This window comes from Lutjanus erythropterus, chromosome 15 (genome assembly GCF_056507025.1).
Source record: "Lutjanus erythropterus isolate fLutEry1 chromosome 15, fLutEry1.hap2, whole genome shotgun sequence".
In the NCBI taxonomy this organism is placed as follows: Eukaryota; Metazoa; Chordata; class Actinopteri; order Lutjaniformes; family Lutjanidae; genus Lutjanus; species Lutjanus erythropterus.
Window position 1 is genome coordinate 26,401,391 of NC_139331.1, and position 15,861 is coordinate 26,417,251.

General features: G+C 40.1%; 1 protein-coding gene across 4 annotated transcripts in view; it reads left to right on the forward strand.

The window, feature by feature from the left end:
- The window catches only part of LOC146314537 (nesprin-1-like), a 37,059-nt gene extending 21,232 nt beyond the window's left edge, over positions 1-15,827 (forward strand). For 3 of the 4 annotated variants that reach the window (XM_084737570.1, XM_084737571.1, XM_084737572.1), the window contains 14 exons: positions 30-212; positions 451-588; positions 1,253-1,444; positions 2,086-2,404; positions 4,496-4,564; positions 5,013-5,146; positions 5,679-5,805; positions 5,915-6,126; positions 7,292-7,498; positions 8,248-8,376; positions 9,251-9,514; positions 9,804-9,893; positions 10,546-10,604; positions 14,365-15,827. In XM_084737570.1, coding sequence (XP_084593696.1) covers positions 30-212; positions 451-588; positions 1,253-1,444; positions 2,086-2,404; positions 4,496-4,564; positions 5,013-5,146; positions 5,679-5,805; positions 5,915-6,126; positions 7,292-7,498; positions 8,248-8,376; positions 9,251-9,514; positions 9,804-9,893; positions 10,546-10,604; positions 14,365-14,641 — 2,400 coding nt within the window. In that variant the 3' untranslated portion in view covers positions 14,642-15,827. The remainder of the gene's footprint in view (positions 1-29; positions 213-450; positions 589-1,252; positions 1,445-2,085; positions 2,405-4,495; positions 4,565-5,012; positions 5,147-5,678; positions 5,806-5,914; positions 6,127-7,291; positions 7,499-8,247; positions 8,377-9,250; positions 9,515-9,803; positions 9,894-10,545; positions 10,605-14,364) is intronic. The other variant, XM_084737573.1, reaches the window with a different exon arrangement.
- The last annotated feature ends 34 nt before the right edge of the window (positions 15,828-15,861 follow it).

Below are 15,861 nucleotides of genomic sequence, written 5' to 3' on the forward strand. Positions count from 1 at the left end.
AAAATCTGTGTGTCTGTTTTCTGTTGCAGGCCTTCCAACGTCAGGTGCAGGAGTGCCTGACCCAACTGGAGCTCATCAACAAACAGTACCGTCGTCTGGCCCGGGAGAACCGCACTGACTCCTCCTGCCGACTCAGAGAAATGGTGCACGATGGGAACAAGCGATGGGATAACCTGCAGAAGAGGGTGGCCGCCATCCTACGCAGACTCAAGGTACTGGTTTGTCAGCTCACTGACTGAGGTTTGAAAGAGTTGGTTATGCAACTGAGGGCATTTGGGTCTAATATACATTTACAGTCTCCATTAGTTCTGACATTCTATATTCAAATTGGCTACAGAGAGTATAAATAAATGCCCATATTAAATATCCAATGATACATCAACTTAGTTTATTTGAAACGATAATGCAGAACAATAAACCATGGTTGTTTGTACGTCTCCCTCTGTTCAGCACTTCATCAGCCAGAGAGAAGAGTTTGAGACGGCACGAGACAGCATCCTGGTGTGGCTGACTGAGATGGACCTGCAGCTGACCAACATAGAGCACTTCTCTGAGTGTGATGTTCAGGCCAAGATTAAACAGCTCAGAGTAAGACAAACAGACAGAGTGCTGAGTTCTTAGATGCAACACAACAAGCCAACATGATTCATAACACGACTGAGATGTAACAACAGTAAAGTGTAGATTCCATGTTTCAGAGCAGAACGTCTATTGATATCAGTCTAAGTCACATCAATAGTGCAGAAGTTGAAATATAGGATTAAAATATGTTATAGAAGAATAAACTAATATATAACATGAACGTTTTACTGAGGTACACAGGTGAACAGTAGTGATGAAAAGAATAAAATTCTAATGCAGACAAGTTTTGTAGTATTACTCGTGTACATATATGCTTAACTGATAATGTGTGGAAACTGCTCTTGTAAGTGTCTAAGTTACTTATCAAATAAAATGATCAAATATCTCCTGGTTAAAGTTCCTTAGATACAAAGATTTTCTTGCTTTCCTCCTGTTTGCATTACTGTAAAATGAAAGCATTGCAGTTTTATGACAATTTTGATGCCTTGCTTTGAGTTTGGCTAAACTGTGCTGGGAATTTTCTGTGATTTTAACATTTTATTGGATACATGATTAATTACGTACTGAAAAAATTTCAATAGATAATTAGATAATCTGCATTATTGTTTGATGGGTTTCTGTTTTACACTGACCTGTGCTGTGTGTGTGTGTGTGTGTGTGTATCTGTCAGGCGTTCCAGCAGGAGATCTGCCTGAACACGGGGAAGATTGAGATGGTGTTCAGACACGGTGAAGCTCTGATTGAGAAGAGCGAACCTCTGGACGCAGCCGTCATCGAGGAAGAGCTGGAGGAGCTGCAGAGATACTGCCAGGAGGTGTTCGGACGAGTCGACAGATACTACAAGAAACTCACACGACTGCCTGTGAGTAAACATACACACATCAGGAAGCCTGCAGAAATACTCATCTAACAACACAACAGTATGTCCCCAGTGAAAATTCACACTAAACTCAAATATGTTAATAAGACATTTATGCCTGATGCTTGCAAGGGGTCAGGGGAATCTGCTTTCTTGCTTGCTTTCTCTCCGCATGCAGAACTACATTCTCTGTAATTTGTTATGCAAATTACTGTTTCACTGAGCAGATTTGCGTCAGAAATACATATCAAATAGTGGAGTTAATGTGTTTACTGATGACAGTGTCACAGTGAAGAGAAGTGAACTTTTATGACAGTTGACTCTGTGAACTCACAGTGTTCTGTAAACACATTACAAGATTTACACTACAGCTGTCCTACTCCACCACCTGTGACATGGTGAAAACATGTGTCCAACATAGTTTCATGCTGACAGCTGCTAAGGAACACAGTACACACTCATGTTAAATGCACGCACACACACTCACCTCACAGTACCCCACAAACTGCACTCTCACACGTCACAGTCAAACATACTTGAACTTCTGCAGCCTTTATAATGTTCAAGCCTTTAATTTCTGTGTGTTGTTTTGCATTATTCTGTCCCTCCCTTCTTTCTAAAATTTGTCTGTCTTTGTCTCCCAGCTGGCCGACGATGAGCTCGATGGTTCAGATAGAGAGTTGGACATGGAGGAAGGAGGTGACCTCTCTGAGCTGCAGTGGGGCGACTCCTCTCTGCCCCGGACATCCAGCCGACCAGCCTCAGGCACGACAGCCCTCATCCGGGCAGACCGCTCGGGACGCGACACCCCGGCCAGCGTGGACTCCATCCCTTTAGAGTGGGACCACGACTACGACCTGAGCAGAGGCCTGGAGAGCCCTGGAGGACGAGGCCACGCGGAGAGGAGCCGAGAGCAAGAGGAGGAGGATGAGTATCTGAGGACAGCTACCACAGTGCTGTCAGGTTGGTCCAACTTTACTACTTGACTATATGATGGATGATTGGCTTTATGGATATTTGCTGTTCGCTTGTGGATTTAACCATAAAATATTTTTGGTAAAGTGCTATTTTACAGGTTTGAAATTTCCTAAGATGTTTCCCTGAAAGAATTATTTGGTGCTTATTATAGGGAAACAGCAACAGTGTTGATTCCATTCTTGCACCCTGCAGATCAGCTTAACATGCAAACATGAGTAGTTAACATACAATGTATGATTTAAAATACATGTAGGAAGAAATTTTATTTTTCCTTATATATGGAAACAATAAACCAGGTTGTAAACATGTTGTTGTTCTGCTGTGAAGTTGGACATTTTAATATGGGGGTTTATGTGTATTGACTTTGGAGACTTTGGACTTTGGAGACAGCCTTAAGTGGCCTTTGAGGAGCTGCAGTTTTTGGCGTTTAATTAATTTTTTGCTCTGTATAACCAGATTAATTTTTTTTTTTCCTGGAAACTTCCAAGGTCACTATTAGGTAACATGTATTTCCAACACGTTCTCATCCCAGATCCTCAAATACCGATGTGTTTGTCACACCTCTCAGCATCTCGTACAATGCAGAAGGTACTTGTTACATCTCTTTCAGATGTTTCTGACAGGAAACTTCTCTGACAGTTAAATTTGTGGAACGGTCACAGTTTGGTTAGGTCAAGTCACCAAAACCACTTGGTTAGTTTTTGGAAAAGATCATGGTTAGAGCTAAGTACGTTATGTAAGACACATGCATGTAATGTTATTAATGTTAATTATGACTGATGTTCGAACATTCATTAAATTATAAAAAAAATCGAATAGTTCATGTGACTATCATGTTTTACCGGCACCTGGAGATAATGTGGTACTACAGGCCCAGGTAGCTTCGCCGATAGGACTTCTGCAGACCCTGATGTGTTGTATTTCAGAGTGACGGGCTGTTTACTGAACATTTACCGGCTCCAGACTGACACCATGTCAGAGAAGCAACACAAATCGTTATATCAGCCTCCAGCCTCAGGAGACACATTAGTTGAGTAAGGAAGTGAGTAAGACACAGTAAGTGTATTTTTGAGGACAATGTGTGTGTGTATTTTAGACTGCTTTCTTAACGAGCGCCAGCCGGTATCGGTTCAGGCTGTAAGATGGTTGAATACCAGCTCTCGTGACCGGACTTCAAACTGGAAAGCTGTAAGTTTTTTGTTTTAGTATTTACTCTGTAGCTTATCCTGTTGAATTTGGCGCTGCTATGTTGCTAATATGGCTGTTCCTAGAGGCTTGGGTGTTGTTGCGTTGTTATCTGTTTTTCAGGTTGCTTTTTGTGGAAGTTTATACAGTAGCGCGAGCTGCTGAGCTGTGTTTTATGTACGGAAGCCGGTGTGGCCCTCGTGTGTGTGTTGCTGCTGTGTATAAATGGGTCTGTCTGGCGGGGGACCTTGCTGTCGTAGAGCTCAGGGGTTTACAAACTGCGCCTCCAGGCAATTTCAAATAATTGTCAAATAGTGTCTAGTGAATATTGAATAGCATTTTGGTTGAAATGCCCAACCCCACTTAAAATAACGTTGACCTCGGGTTTCATATGGGACACAAACCTGGATGAACCTCCTGTGTTCATTCAGCCTCATCTCCTCTATACAGAGACTCGCTCTGTCTTGAAACTGCTTTGCCTGATGTGGATAGATTTACATTGAAGTTATGCAGACACTAAAGGGTACTTCGTGTGTCTGGTATTGACAACCTGTGAATGAGAACAAGCTGGTATTTCCAATATTGAATTGTGTTAACATTTTGCTGTGGAAGTCATCTTGAAAGCAAGGCACTTAAAGCAGCCTTTAAAATGAGGATAATCCCCACTAAGAAGTATTCAAATGATAGAAACAAAAAATAAAAACACTGCTCTGCCTTGGTGAGAAAACACAAAAATCCTTCACACAAACATAAAAAATAAGAACAGAAGAAACAAGAAAGAAAGTCAAGATAAAGTGACCTAACATAAAGACAATTCATAGATTAGCACAGATATCACATTCAATCATTGCCGCATTATAAGTAGTGTATGTCGTATGTCTCTCTTCCCAGATGTAGTTATCCCAGAGAGCCCAGAGGCCTATATAAAACTGACTGAGAACACATTGAAATCATCCTCTGGTAGGAAACAGCAGCCTCCTGGTGCCGCAGCATGAGATAGGAGAGCATGCCATAAACTATGACTAAAACAAGCTTTTTTAACTGAATTTTACTACCATACATGAAAGCTTCATTCAGGCTGCATGTCCCACCATTCAGAAAAATCTTTGTATATTAAAAATGCAAAGATGATATCACTGCATGCTGACATCCAGATCACTAAATTCTCAGCCATTTGCATTTTTATTTGTCTGTTTTTTTGTCATTTCACAGCTAATGTCATCATTAACATGTTAAAACCCGACATCTGTGTTGTTTTCTGCCATGCCTTTTATTTTCCATTTCAGACTAATGCATGCCATCACAGCATTAGTCTAAACCAACAGCATGCTCCCAAAAAACACTGTAATTTAAAACTATGTTTGTTTGTTTGTTTGTTTTTTTTTAACCTGTTGTGGTCTCCGTGCAGGTGAGCCAGGCCAGCTGGAGGCCAGTCTCAGACAGCTGGACCAGGCTCTGGATGCTGGACGATACCACCTCCAGCAGAGAGAGGCCACCGCCAACAGCTCCAGCCCTGACATCGACTCCACATACATGGGCTATGTGAGTCTTCAACATTTGCTGACATACTTAAAAATCAGCATTACATACATTGCAACTAATATTACACAGATGTACCTGTTGTCAACACCAAGGCACTCACCTGGTTATTACTTTGGTAATTACATGACAGATACATGTGAAACAATTGATCCAACCTTGCAAAGTGAAGTGAAGTGATTCTTTGACAAAACCCACCAGAAATTTGTGACTTAAATCTCCAACAATTACACTAACTTTTTTTTATTGCAAAGTTATACTTTTTTTACATGAATTTGAACATGAGTTTTTCTTGGAAAATTAACCCTCTTTAACTTTTTTTTGCCCTTCAGTGTTCCTAATATATCGTTGTACTTACAGCATTTTCTATGTTTTCCATTTCTATTTTCTTCTTTAATCTTTGATTGTAATGTATGTAAGTAGCTATGTTTTGACATTTTTATGTGCACACATTGCTACTTTTTTTGTTTTTAAAGAAAACAGACAATTTTAAGAAGTGCTGTCTAAGTACATGTAACTCATATTGTCCCTCCAGATGCGTCTGATGGGAGAGTGTCGAGGCAGTATCAATGCAGTGAAGAAAGTTGAGGGAGAGCTGACTGAAGATGAGGACGACATGCCGGGACTCACCAACCCCACCAGCACTGACACTCAAGGAAAGGGTCAGTCACACACACACACACACACACACACACACACACACACCACACAAACAATCTTCAGACTCTGTGTGAGCTGGGCTGTTTAACTGACCTGATTGTTTCCCTCCAGGTGTGATCGAACGCTGGGAGCTGATTCAGGCTCAGTCTCTGAGTGAGAAACACAGGCACAAGCAGAACCTGCAGCAGTGGCAGCAGCTGATCTCAGACCTGCAGACCATGAGGGCATGGCTGGGTCAGTCTGAGGCTGAACTCAGCCAGCTGCGAGGGCTCGACCTCAGCACCGACATACACACCATCCAGCAGAGGATCAAGAGGCTCAAGGTTTGTTTACTGCACATCTCTTTGCGTCTTGTCTCAGTTGCTTTTTCAAAGCACCAAGATATTGTCTTTAAAAATATATATATATGTAATCCTATTTACTGCGATTTTTGACTAATGGTATAATAATATGTGATATATTCTGTGACAATTTGTGTACACAAAGAAGACTGGAGGAAAGCACACCAAAGAAAACGCAAGAAACCCCAATAATCCAACATTAAAGGGTCGGATAAAAAAAAAATAGTGCGTTATCAGATATGTATTTGTAAAAGAAAAAAATATTTTTTTTTACAGGGCTAAGAACTGAATTAAGTGAACATGGATAATTCCATGTTTTTTCCCCTGAGTATTTTATTTTCTCTAACTTAAGAAAGTGCTGCAAATCCTTGTTCCAGTGAATAAAGTTAGGATGTTGTGCATCTTTCCATTAAAGTAAAATTAGGTGTGAATAGTATTAGAACTTACAGGCACGAGCAGTGGGAGCTGAGTTGCTGCACTTACATGAGGGACCAACATCCAGGAAGTATTTCAGAAGAGTTTGTCTTGACAGTGGTAAAAAAAAATAGGGGTAATTACAAATACATTTATCGGCCAAAATCTCCTTGCAGCAGAAGAACACCCTTACTAGGAAGCTGTTATGAAATAATGATTTTCATGTTTTCTTGCATTTTGAAATTGCAACCATCAGTTTTGCAGTGTCAGTGTCTTGTTATCCTGCACATGTTGTCCTCTCTGGATCAGTCCCTGTACAGTAAACTTTCAGGAACTGCACATGAAGTACAGTTTGTCTGCAGTAACTTGACCCCACTGGCCTTGTTTATAATGTCCTACTTCACGTGCCAGGTGCTGACAGTTTTGCCCTTACACTCACCCTCACACACTCATATTCACACACTCACACTGTAATACCTTGTACAGCTGTTGCTGCCTGTAAAGTATTAAACAGATATCACTAATCTATAAATACACACATCTGAAGCCTACTAACATACATCTATCATGTCCCAACCATCTCAGCATAATTCTGCTGCATTCTTGTCTGCTGGCACACACGTATTCTCAGGTTCTTCTGTCTAGTATCCACCTACGGTCTGACCTGGTTCAGGGTTCAGAATATCATGTAGATGCTGCTTTAAACACTTTCTTATTTGACTCATCTCTTCAGGAGCTGCTGAAGGGGATGGACGCCCACAAGTCAGAGGTCTTATCCATCAATCTGAGCAGTGCAGACTTCCTCCAGTCGGAGCCCGACTCTGAGGAGGCGTGGGAGTTGCGGGACGGACTAAAAGAGATGAATGCACGCTGGGATCGGCTTGGGACCTCGCTGGAGGACTGGAGGGAGGAGCTGCAGAGGGCGCTGATGCAGTGCCAGGTACTAAAAACACACACACACACACACACACACACACACACACACACACACACACACACACACACACACGCACGCACACACACACACACACGCTTGGGAAAAGTGTCAAAAGTAATAGCTATCTTGTGTTTTTCCTGTCAACTTGTTTTCTTTATGAATCCATAATTAAAACACTTACTAGACTGAAAAATTTGTCAAATTGTATCCACACTTTGCAGTGTAATATTTGCCTCTGCAAAAAGCACTTTATCTTTTGATGAAATAATGCTAGAAATTTATACTTCAAACACGAGCAAACAAACAGACATATGCATATCGACTCCACGTCTTCATCAGGGTCTGGCAAGCACATTATCAGTCAGCGTAAAATCCCAGCTGTAGGTGATATTCTAGCACATAATCTGTAGAGGGCGCTAGATTGATGCCATACGCCCCATACACATACATGCCCCCCAAAAATAAATATTTTTGACAGTGTTTAACATTAAGTGAAAATATATAAAATTCTGATAAAATCCAACAAATGCTTAGAAACAATAATATTCAAGAAATTGGGGGCAACAAAAATCATCCATAGCCCAAAATATATGATATCAACTTCACATACATTAATGAATTCAATTAATTTTCAATAAAAATATAATTATATACAAAGAAAAACATCAAGCTAAAAGTTGCAGTGCTTTTACACCAATAAGGGATTTACAGAGACCAATATCTAATGATGATTACACCATCTGTCCTTGCAGGAGTTCCACGAGATGAGCCACGGGCTGCTGCTGTGGCTGGAGAACATCGACCGCAGGAGGAACGAGGTGGTGCCCATCCCTCCCAACCTGGATCGTGAAACATTACGAGCTCATCACAAAACACTGACGGTATGTTTCTCTCATAAGAGGTTCGTGTACAGCAGGCTTGTGTTTTGTGTGGGTTTTTTTCCCACTTCACTATTAAAGCTTTAATATTACAGTATAATATCACCTCCAAAACTCACTCAAACCACCAAAACACTTAATAGAAAATAAGCTCATTCCAACAAAACATATGCAACAAGTCTGTCAGAAAGCACCGTCACCATAACACAGTGACCTAAAACACTAACTTTTGTCTTTTAAGTTTAAAGTTTTAAGCACCACTGGGTTCTTTAGAGTAAAGTGAAATTAAGGATACCAATAACTTGTGATCTGTTGTGATTGTAAGGTTTTTGTACTGTTTTTTTAACCCTTGTAACCCTTAATGTGTGTGGATTGGTTTGGTGGTCTTTGATGCAAAACAGTCTGAGAACCTCTGTTCTAAAGATAACAAATGTTTACACTTTATTAACACAGAGAAAACAAAGCAAACAGCAAACTAAAGCAAAGAAAAAGTCTCAAAATTCGTTGTCTCCTGATGTCTCAAACCAGACATGGAGCAGAACAAGAATAACTGATAAGGACTGGGCATTTTTCCATTTTTCTATTTTCACAGCATATCATGCAATGGTAAAGGCCTCAAGAGTCTGGAAATTTTTGTTTTAGGTACCTTGAAAGTACTTGAATTTTACCATTAAAACACTGTACAAACAAAATAACAGAATAAAAACATTAAAGCAGAGCAGGTCTGATTACCTTTAATTGATTTTAACTTTTAAAAAAATTATTTTCCCTCAAAAATATCACAAACCCATTGTAAGATGAAGAGAAAAATATTGTTCATTGTAAAGACAAGATGTTGAACATTACTGACTCCTCTGTCTCTTTTATTTTCTTGCAGCAAATCAAGCGTGAGCTGCTGGACTCGCAGCAGAAGGTGTCGTCCCTCCAGGAGCTGTCAGCTCAGCTGCTGGTCAACACTAAACCTCAGACCCTGCTGCTGCAGTCTCAGGCCTCGGAGCAGAGCCGGGCTCAGGGCAGCGAGTGTCTGGAGGCCCAGGAGAAGGTGCACGTGATCCTGAACAGGCTGAGGCTGCTCCTCAGGGAGGTCAGCTCAGACCTGGAGGGCCTGGAGAGGAGACTGGAGGCCATGGACACACGGCAGGTCAGAAAACGCTGAATGTAGATTGAATGAAGGAGGGGTGACTTTACAATCCGATGAGCAGCTGCTGCAGAGGCCTCACAGCCTCAGTCACCTGCTCTACCAGCTGAGCTACTTGTCTGCCAAACCTCTCTTAAACAGTTAAAATAAAATTAAACGTTGCAATCATGAGGAAAGTAGGATTTACTGCAGGACTGTTGCCGTAGACTGCATGAGTTTAGCTAGTTGTATCTAGATAGCAGGTTTATTTAGGTGTGAATATTATACTGACTGTTGTTGTTTTATTTTTCAGGATTCTGTTCCATTGCCTGTCAGCAAATCAGAAGTCTGTCGATCGGCCGGTCCTGTGTCAGAGGTGACCGTCCAAAGTCGCAAACGATTGGTAATGTTTTTCCTCATTGTGTCCAGCAGGGGGGGGTTTAGCCTCTTTGCTCAGTAACTGACAGCAAAATAACATCAGTCAACCTCCCCTCTTGTTCCTGAGTAGATATTTCTACTCTATCACCGTTTCATTTTTATTGTTAATATAAATGTTTTCCCTTTTTCCAATTGCTCTGCTAATAAGTACATGTAAAGATGTGTTGCTGGCCCCCACCCCTCCCTTTTTTTGAGATGTTTTTTGCTGCCCACATATCATGTTGATCTGCCAAAAACGTACAAGAAAACCTGGCTTTTCGTTTCCCATGAAAAAAACTCATATCTCATTTTGTTTTAAAAAAAATGGAAGAAAGAAATTACTTTTTCTGTTTTATGACTGTGTAAATAACAGTTAAACATTTAATTTTGCCAGTTTCTTTTTAACTCACCTTGTCAGGATTTAGTCTTGAGAAGCCAGATTTCTTGGTCCTGAAAATCAATCACCGTCATTGATTATGTTGCTGCTCTTTGGTTGTCGATGAATCCTTCTCGAGCGATGTTATGGCTCTTTATGTTATTTGTTTTTTTCTCTCATCTGAGGCTTTTTGCCTTTATTTGCCCTTGACTGAAACATTCTTTTCTTTCTTTTACCCCTCCCTGCTCATTACGTGGTACAGCCCCGAGGCAAAAGTAGTCAGGCCCACCCAGGACACCCTGAGAGCGGCCCGCGCCACAGGTACCTCTCTCCTGGACTCTAGAAACACGGGACGATGATGGAACCAAAGCTGCGCCTCATAGAAACTTGATTTTTCATTAATTCAACCCATGAGAAAATCAATTAATCACAATCAGACATTGTAAAAAGAATATTGGATCATTAGATCGTTTAGATTTTTAGCCTCATTAATTGATTGCTTTTAAGGCTTTAACCCTGCGTTCCATGATCGTCCCTTATTCTAGAGACCATGTTACCAGCTCTTAAACGAGTGGGGACTCGCCTACATCAGGCTGCTCCCTTCTTCCTTTAAATGTTTGATTTCACTGCTTCTCTTTGCCCTGCTGCTTCTTGAATGGCATCATGAAATATTTGCCTCGTCATACTTTTTTTCCCTTCCCTCTCAGAGTGACTGTAGCACTCTCCTCCTCGCCCACTAGATGGCGTTATCTGAATCCCAGTGACCCCCTTGTTCCTTTTAGCTGTTTTTTCTTTCTCGTGTTTCCTTCCTCTTTCATTCTCCTCATAGATGAAAGCAGGATGTGATGCAATAACTCCTGCGGGTTTTTTTTTTTTTCCTTCCTCCTTAACTCCCACTTTCTTTCCTATGTTTCCTTTCCAGACCTCTTATCTCTCCCACCTCTAACTCTCTCGTCATTTCTGATTTAACTTTCTATGATTTTCATAAAATGCCAACAATAAGACACAGGCCCCGTGAAGACTCAGCCTAAACTAGTCTTGCTATGAAATAATGTCTTTGTTTTCCCCTGATAACATCCTCTATATGACTAACAGGGAGTCTGTCACAAACTAATGGGCTGTGGAAACTGATCCAGCAGAGCAGGAGGAGTCGCCACGCCTTAAAACATGAGCCACATACAGTATGTAAGGGTCATTCTACAGAACTGGTTCAAAGTCACGGTGGTAAACATCTTAAAAGTCTTTGTCACCAAACTTTGTATGTAGAATTCTAGTAATTGAACAGTTAAATCTCATTTTGTATTTTCACAAAGTTTAGTTTTTCCTCTCCCAAAATTTATCACCACTGAAACACAGTAATAAATATAGTAAGTATATTGACCTATTAAACATTTTGTTTATATCTAAATTGCAAATATATTTTTTATATTTTAAAAAAGTTTTCACAGGTTAATTAATAGAAATTTTAATTTAAACATTTTTAAGTTTTTTTTTTTTTTTAAGATTCGGTGTATTTTTTAATTCTTCTTTATTACATAGGGCATAAAATTGATCATATTGATTTAAAAGTTAAGGATAATATACACTGAACAAAACACTATTATAACATCTCAGTTGGTAATTCAATGTACTTAATTTTTGACCAAACATCCCGTGTTTTGTTTGACTGTTTTGGCAGTGACAACTGTAGAAGTATTCAAATAACATCATATACAGAATTTTAAAGGAGTAATCTGTAATTAATCATAAAATTATCATGATATGTCATCAGAGATTAAGGAAACATGCCAAGTTGAAATACTGCAGCTGCAGTGTCCTGTGATTTTTTTTTTTTGTTTCAGCCTGTAACTTGTTTTTACTTTAATTAGAGTTCAAACTCAGTTACGTTAATTAGTTCAAATTAAAATTAAGTTTATATGAAAACACTAATTTCCATAACTGGGATAAAATTTTGTTAATTTCCTCCAGAATTTAAGATAATTTTGAGCCAGTCTCAAAGATGTTAGTCAGTTGTACACACATAAAATATTAGATTTTTTCCCCGAAATAACAACCAAAAATGTTTCCTTAATTTCAGGCAAAATAGGTGCATGGACACATGGACTCTTATACAGTGATGGTAGTGACATGAAAATGTGGGTCAATTTCTTTTGCATAAAGCTTCATGATTTACAAAGAAAGTACAAAATAAATTTAGTTTTTCGATTTCTGCTTTCAATAAAATCGAAAAGATCCTTTTAAATATGGGGGAAAAAGCAAAAATCATTTTAGTATCTATGAGTAAATCAAAGTCCCCTAAAAATTATGTTTTTATATATATATTAAGCTTACTGCTATCTCAAATGTTATTTTGGATTTCAGTAGATAATAGGATCTTCGTGAACATCTAAGATTTGCACGTTTTTTTCCTGTTGCTTTTTAAATGAGTTTTTTGGTTGTGGGACAGCAGTTTGCACCAGTTTGGTAGAAAGGCCCGTAAACACTCACTCGATGTCTCGTGTTGCTCACAGCATCGGGGAGGCTGGAGGAGTGTCGGCGTTTCTGACCCTCCTTCAGCCTCCGTCAGGATGAGTCGCAGTGAGAACATGCTGTTCCTGCCCCTGAAGTCTTGGCTCTAACAGTGGAAATCTCCAGAGAGGCATTTGGCGTTTCTCCTGCATCTGTTTGGAATGAGACGTGACATTGAACTCTCACACACTCGGCACTCAAGCCGGAGTGTTTCCCCCTCAGAGAGACACAGCCGACTGTCTCTACGGCTGCTTATGGTCGATTCTCTTTTGTGTTTGTGCCCATTTTGTGTGTGTATGCAGGTCTACTGTACATGTGTGTCTCTGTGTTCATATTTGTGACTCTCTCGATCTCTCTACCTGTTGGATTTGTTTGGTTCTATTTGCTGTGTTTTTGTTGAGTGTTTGTTGTGTATTCATTCTTTTACCAGACATGGGTGAAACAGTATTTGCAGACATGTTTGTTTTAACCTACTTAAATGATCAGAATTATCAGATTTATTGCAACTGCGAATTATATTCAGTTTTGATTAATCTGACAGCTATTTTCTCAATTAATTGTTTGGTAAAAATACAGTGAAAAATGCTCATCACCATTCTCTAAAGCCCAAGGTGACGTTTTCAAATGTTTTGTCCAGCATGCAGCTCAGTACCCAAAAAATTTTAATGTTTGAAGTATGTTTATACAACAACTCAGCAGCCAGTAGCAGTTCTTTTATTGAATGAACATAATGAATGTAATATTATGGTAGATGTCGTCACAATTCTTCATGGTATCATGACATTTTTTCATCATGATATTGGAATATTTAAGACCTCAAACAGAACTTAAGACAGTTTAATACTTTTTAAGGCCTTTTATTAGTAAATGTGGATTTAAGACTTTTTAAAGAAGCAGTACTGTAATAAATCATAAAATGACCATATGTCATCAGAGATTAAGGTAATAAGTTAAGTTGAAATACTCGCTTCTCTTATAAACGCTACAGCTGCAGTGTTCCCCATTGAAATTTCTATTCCAGGGTGCAATAACTGTTTCACGTTAATTAGACTTCAAATTGATGCTGAGTAAGTGTCTTTTTATGAGTCATAAGAAATCATTAATAACCTGGAAGGGGTGTAAATGTTTGTTAAGGTTAATTTGAACAATATGGCAGTGCAGATGGCAGCCAGTTACTTAACTCAACATCCAGAGTGACATACAGTCATAAACAGCTGATCGATTAAGTGGAAAACTTGTCCTTGTTGTCTGTTTATGATGTTGCATTCGTCACGCAACCGCAGAGCTTCTGCAGCCTGCAGAGCTTTCTAGAGGGGAGAAACAACTTGCTTCAACCATACATTGGATTTCTGATATTCAGTCTATGGCTCCAACTCAGTATTTGGACCGCAGTAAGTCTGTAACCACCTGTGATCGTCATTCTTTTCTTATGATGTTTGAGCATTTTTCACTACATAGATGAGCACAAAAGAAGAAAAACCATCAAGGGGTTTTGACAACAGTGATTTGCAAATACTAGTGAGCTCAGGTCTGCTCTCTGCCGTGTTTAACTTGTGTCTGTGTCCTCCTGCAGCCGGAGCAGATCACCCGGCGCCGCTGGCTGCGTTTCCTCCCGTTCTGACCTTCCAGACAGCGCCTCATCGCCAACCACCTCCCCCGCCAAGGGCCAGTCCTTCCTGCTGCGGGTCCTCAGGGCTGCGCTCCCCGTCCAGCTGCTGCTCCTGCTCCTCATCGGCCTGGCCTGCCTGGTGCCCATGACCGAGGAGGACTACAGCTGCCATCACGCCAACAACTTCGCCCGCTCCTTCCATCCCATGCTGCGCTACACCAACGGACCTCCGCCCATATGAGAAGACGCAGCTGAGTATCGTCTTACCCACTGCTTTGCCAAGGACTCCACTGACTCCTGTGAATGTTTCCTCTTCACCCCGTGCCCTAAAGCTACAAACTGTTCCCTTCGCTGGGGAGCTTCATGCATGATGAAGTGATTCAGAGGTGGTATGAAGACTTCTCTCACTAACATTGCACACCCTGAAACCCTTTAAAACCCGCTCTCCAGACTAAATGGACCTTCACCTGGAGACCTCCTCCTTCCCCAATCCAAATATTTCACGTTGTTTTAACTTAAATGTGTATATTATTTTTTAAGGTTTCTGAAGGAACCTGTGAAATCAACGAAAAACAAAGCACTATTTATATACTGTTTGTTGGGAGCCAAAGTCGACCGTGCTTTTTGTCCATGATATCCAGTGCTGCTACTATTTATTTAGTGTTCAATCAGTTCATAGATTGTTAGTATTGATGAAGCTAAAGCACCACCTTGAGTGTGGGATATTGTACCTGACAAACTGTACAGTAATACATGCAGTCTGAGTAGCAATCATTCACGATGAAGAGTTTGTTTCCAAAAGACACATTTGAAGAATTACTCAGACTCGACAGGAGATTTTTCTGAAGGATGAGACGTCGCTCAGTGTCTTTTTGCTGGCTTGAGTTTGGAAATGAAGTCTTCATACGATTTTAAAGCTAAAATCTGAACCTATAGCACTGACATGAGCACTGTCGAAGGTACTGCACTGAAGCCGTCCAGCCAAGATGGCCGACTTCTTTCCCCAAAAGCCAAGGCTTGTATTCCTGTTTTTATTCATTTCAGTATTTAATCAACTGGGGCAAATATGAACAAAAAAAAACATATGAGCTCTTGTTAAAAAACTTCAACTGATTTGTATATTATTGTTGAAAGTTATTTTTTTATCTTTCTGTTTGAGCATGCACTTGAAAGTCCCCCCTGCTTTTAAGAAAGCCAAACAATCACTGGTAGTGTTTTAGTAGACAGCTGTGACATGAATATAGTGTGCTTTGTAATAACTGCGATAATTATTCTGCGGTGATGAGACACCAGAATCACTGCCTTGTTAAAACAGAATCTGTAAAAAATGATGAAATATGAAAATGGTTATTTATGTATGTACAGTTTGCTAATGCCGACTTCATGAAGAATACTCTCTTTGCAAATAATAAAACATGAAATATTTACTTCTGTGTATTCTTTCACTTGTTTTTGCCACAC